This window comes from Dreissena polymorpha, chromosome 10 (assembly GCF_020536995.1).
Source record: "Dreissena polymorpha isolate Duluth1 chromosome 10, UMN_Dpol_1.0, whole genome shotgun sequence".
NCBI classification, from domain to species: domain Eukaryota; kingdom Metazoa; phylum Mollusca; class Bivalvia; order Myida; family Dreissenidae; genus Dreissena; species Dreissena polymorpha.
Genome location: NC_068364.1, coordinates 41,638,337 through 41,643,177, shown reverse-complemented (window position 1 = coordinate 41,643,177; position 4,841 = coordinate 41,638,337). Strand labels below are relative to the sequence as shown.

The 4,841-nt window shown below is 36.4% G+C and overlaps 1 protein-coding gene across 1 annotated transcript in view; it reads right to left on the bottom strand.

Annotated features, from left to right (window-relative positions):
• Positions 1-813: 813 nt before the first annotated feature.
• Positions 814-4,841, bottom strand: part of LOC127849070 (fibroleukin-like) — a 14,399-nt gene continuing 10,371 nt past the window's right edge. Inside the window, exon 2 of the mRNA XM_052381794.1 lies at positions 814-4,841. This exon is cut by the window's right edge and continues 37 nt beyond it. Within this exon, the coding sequence (XP_052237754.1) occupies positions 4,034-4,841 (808 nt within the window). The 3' untranslated portion in view covers positions 814-4,033.

Below are 4,841 nucleotides of genomic sequence, written 5' to 3'. Positions count from 1 at the left end.
AATCTGCCAGTCATGATCAATGTACCTATGAAGTTTCATGATCCTAGGCGTAAGCGTTCTTGAGTTATCATCCGGAAATCATCTGGAGGACGGACCGACGGACGAACCGACCGACCGACAGACCGACCGACCGACATGTGCAAAACAATATACCCCCTCTTATTCGAAGGGGCCCTAATAAGAATAAGAAGAATTATTATTATTATTATTATTATTATTATTATTATTATTATCATTATTATTATTATAAATAATATTATTATTATTATTATTATTATTATTATTATTATTATTATTATTATTATTATTATTATTATTATTATTATATTATTATTATTATTTTGATATTACTCTGAGACAGTGTAACTTTTCAGACAGTTCATACACCGATGAACTGCTGAAAAATACTATTAAATTCTTGTATCTACAGTATAAAGATGACATTAGCTATACCTTTTACGATCTAAAGTTCACAGCGCACTTATATCCGCATCCGATTAATGGCGATGGTTGTAGCAAATTCTATATCACCGATATATGTGTTGAACGTGTGTGCTTATTAAGAATGATCGGTTTGGGTGATATTTGTATCAATATTTTTTTATTTCAAGGAAAACAACAATAGTACAAAAAATATTTTTAAAATGATATTAGATAAAACAGGCGATATTTCATCGTCGTGTATGCAACTATACGAGTTCAATTCCCTGTTTACCACAACACATTGATACAGCGCTTGTAGGTAGCGTGGCAACATTGAAATTCTTCAACTTAACAAAACATGAGCTGCAGTGGAGAACAACAACTCAATCATCTTAAATATATTTATTGTCTGGACAAATATCATTTGATTATATACCAATACAAGTTAAATAAAAAGTAAAGACATGATGTCAATGATGGCCTTGAAACGCTCACCTGTTATCAAGGTACATCATTTACCCCTCTTGACCCTCAGTCAAACATGGCATTGATATGTATCAGCAAATTTTACCCTGTTTAACCCATTTATACCTAGTAGACCCTCCCATCCTTCTAAATTGGATCAATTTATTTCCAAAATTAGGGATGTCTAATATACTTATTTCTATATTTAGAATATTTCTTACAGAAATTCCTTTAAGCAAACAGCGCAGACCCTGATGAGACGCCGCATCATGCGGCGTCTCATCTGGGTCTACGCTGTTTGCCAAGGCCTTTTTTCTAGACGCTATGCATAAATGGGTTAATCGAGATTGAGTCATGCATGTGGCTTCTGCAAGGGTTATAATGGTTTTCTGAGATTTTACCTGGTGACCTTATTTTAAGCACATATTGCCGAGATTTGAACTTGGTCTACATATTGTCAAAAGAAATATTCTGACCATGTTTCAAGGTCATACATTTGGCTTCTAGAGAGGTTACAATGTTTTTTCTAGGATTTGATCGGATGACCTAGATGTTGGAGAAACTTGATCCAGGTTCAAATTTGGTCTAGATTTTCTCACGTTAAGCGCCCTGACAAAGTTTTATCAACATAAAGGTATAGATGACATATGGCATCTAAAGTAGATACATATTTGACCTCGTGACCCAATTATTTAATGCATGCCAACCAGATTTGTACTTGGCCTAGACATTGTTAAGATAAACAATCTGATCAAATTTTAAACAGACTAAGGCATACATGTTGGTAACATGGTTCTGGTTAGATTTGACCTAGTAACCTAGTTTTTTATGGCGGTCACGTAGTTTCAAACTTGTGATACATATTGTGATGATGAAAATTGTGATTAAGTTTAATCGAGATTAGGTCATAATGATTGCTACTTCAGTGGTAAAAAGGTTTTTTCTAAAATATTACCTGCTGGCATAATTTTCGTACGCACGTAGCCCTGATTCGAAATCGGTCTACATATTTTCAAGAAAACATTCTGTCAAAGTCTCATCAAGTTTGAAAATAAATGAGCCTTTATATATGTAATGAAGGTTTTCTCAGATTTGACCTGGTGACCTAGTTTTTAGACGCATGTGATCTAGATTTAAACTTTGCCTATATATTTTTAATATAACATTTCTGACAAAGTTTTATTAAGATTGAGTCATACACTTAGGGTGTTTTTTTCTCAAACTTTTTACATGTTACCTACTGACCTAGAATTTGAACAGAGCCTGGATATTTTCACGTTAAGAATTCTGGCCAAGTTCCATCAACACTAGATGCAAAAGATGCGATGATGAGCTAAACGATGACACAGACTGATTACAAATGAGTCTTGTTCTGAGAAAATTGGGCTTAATGCATGTGCGTAAAATGTCGCACGACACTTTCCGCTTTTATGGTATTTTTCGTTTAAAGGAAGTCCCGTTTTACCGATAATCTAGTTTAAGCGGAAATTGTTGTCCCTGATTAGCCTGTGCGGACTGCAAAGGCTAATCTGGGACGACACTTTACGCACATGCATTAAGCCCAGTGTTCTCAGAACAAGACACAAAAGCTCACTATTTGCACCTCGTGCTCAGATGAACTTAATGGTGTATCAGATATTTGCACTCTTGATATGGAATTCACACATCAACACAGTTTATTGTAATGAAGATATATCAGTTATCAGATTGCAATACAACAACGGCATGCTCTGGGTACTTCTGAAACATTCATTTTTATGGCGACTGTTACGTTTAAGTCCCTGTTGATGTTGCACCAAAGGGTCTTAATTCTTCCGTTCGGCCGTCCGTCCGGACGTCCGTCTATCTGTCTTCAACACGTAAATAACACCTCTTGATGAAAGTAACTATACTTAACTACACTTTAGGAGTGATTAAATTAGTAAGCAGGACCAAAACATGTGAAGATCAATTTGCGATATATGTGCAATACTTTTCACGCGGCTTAAAACGTCTGCTGGATATGAAAACAAATAGAAGCATGTAGCAACGCAAACTTCACTACAGTTGTATGTACACTTAAAGACTTTTCTAACGCACTTGGAGACTATTCTGACACAACACTGTTCAACTTCAATATCTCAATAATGACACAATATTTCAATTTTAAGTTTAATATGTGATTACTTGACTACATGATGTGCAAGCTCACGATAACATCGTTCCTCCGCGACGATCGGTTGCTTAAAGGGGCCGTCCAACAGATAAAGCGTCGTGCGACGCGAAAAGATATTTTGGGAAACTACGAGGATTACTTATATAGCTAAAAAATACATCGCCTGTAAGTATGAGCGTGGATGGTCGAGTGGTCTGGGCGGGAGACTTTTTATTCCTGGACTCCATGACTCCAGGGGTCAGTGGTTCGAGCCCTGTTGAGGGTTACTTTTTTCCTTTTTTAAATTGTATTCTTGTTTTTGTACTGGAGTTTTTAGTTCAAATGTTTAAATTTATCAATATGATGCATTTAAAGCCTTTAATGACAATCTTCAATACATGCCAAAATCTGCTGGACGGCCCCTTTAAGCACGTGTGTTAGGTAGCCTGCAAAATGCCGATTTCGCGGTTGCGTTCCTAAATATTCATTTGAGCCATATTGTTTATGAACTATTTTTTATTTTCCTGGTGTTATAACCCACATAAAATGATGAACTTCAAATAAATTAGCAATATATCGCGTTTCACAATTTCCACCAAAAGATTTAACCATACCTTACCTACGTACAAAAGCGTCCGATCATCAGGGATGAATTATTATATCGTGAGCGTCCACAGCATGGTGTAAATGATAGCATGTGCACTTTTAAATATAAATCATTACTCACACTTGAGACATTCGTGTTAGAAAAATACTTTTTTGAAAATTATTGCGTTAAAAAAAGTCTTCAATTGAAGATGTAGCACACCAAATTTACATGATACTTGAATTTCACTTGAAATACAAATGTATAGCACTTTATATATGCGCCAGGGTTTTAAACAGGTGACTCCTAAGTCAATATAAGTACATCAAAACATTAAAACAATCGATACAATACGAATGACAATCATTTTCTTTGCTCCAGTGGAAATACTTTATCAATTCATATCTACGTCTAACTGTGCATTCTTAGCGCATGCTCATTTGCACAAATTTTAAAGATGTGCTGAACCGAGTGATGGTGTACCAGTGAATTCCTCCCGAATAAGACACGGAATCTTTTTCCTTGAAGTATTTACCGTTAAGATGTGCACTGGAACACCTATCAAACCACCAACCTGCCCCATAACCGCATGCACAACAACCACCTGATAGGTCATTATCTCTATCGAAAGTTGAAAACGACCGACCGTTGTGAAGAGTACCACTAACACCAGTACAAGCCGTTGATAAACAGTCTCCTGCGTCCCCAGTGTATCCGGACAGATGGAGCTTATACTTCTCAAACTCTGGTGAAATATTGAACTCAGAATACAGCGCATATCGCTTTGTTCCATCGAACATCTCCATATCAATCCTCAGCTGTTTCGGTTTGTCCTTAGTCAGCTGGTAGACATGGTCATTGCCTAGCCAGAATTCACCTCTTAATTCACCGAAGCCAGCTTTGTAATCTGCCCAATTGCGGTTGAAATCTACTGAGCCGTCTTTTCTCCTCTGTATAACTATCCATCCCTTTTTCGTGGAGTCCAAATAACAAAAAACTTTCACGCCCTGTGGAAACGCATCGGGATATATTGTATATTCACCACTCTTATCTACGCTGTCACAGGATTGATCAATTTGAGGAAAATGGGGACGTAGACGCCGAATTAACGTATCAGTTATGTTCTTCAAGATTTCATTTGACGTTTTAAGATTGGCAGTATCTGATGTTATCCGAGCTATTTTCTGTAATGTATCCAATGAACGGTTCGTCAATGACTCATTTAAATGAATT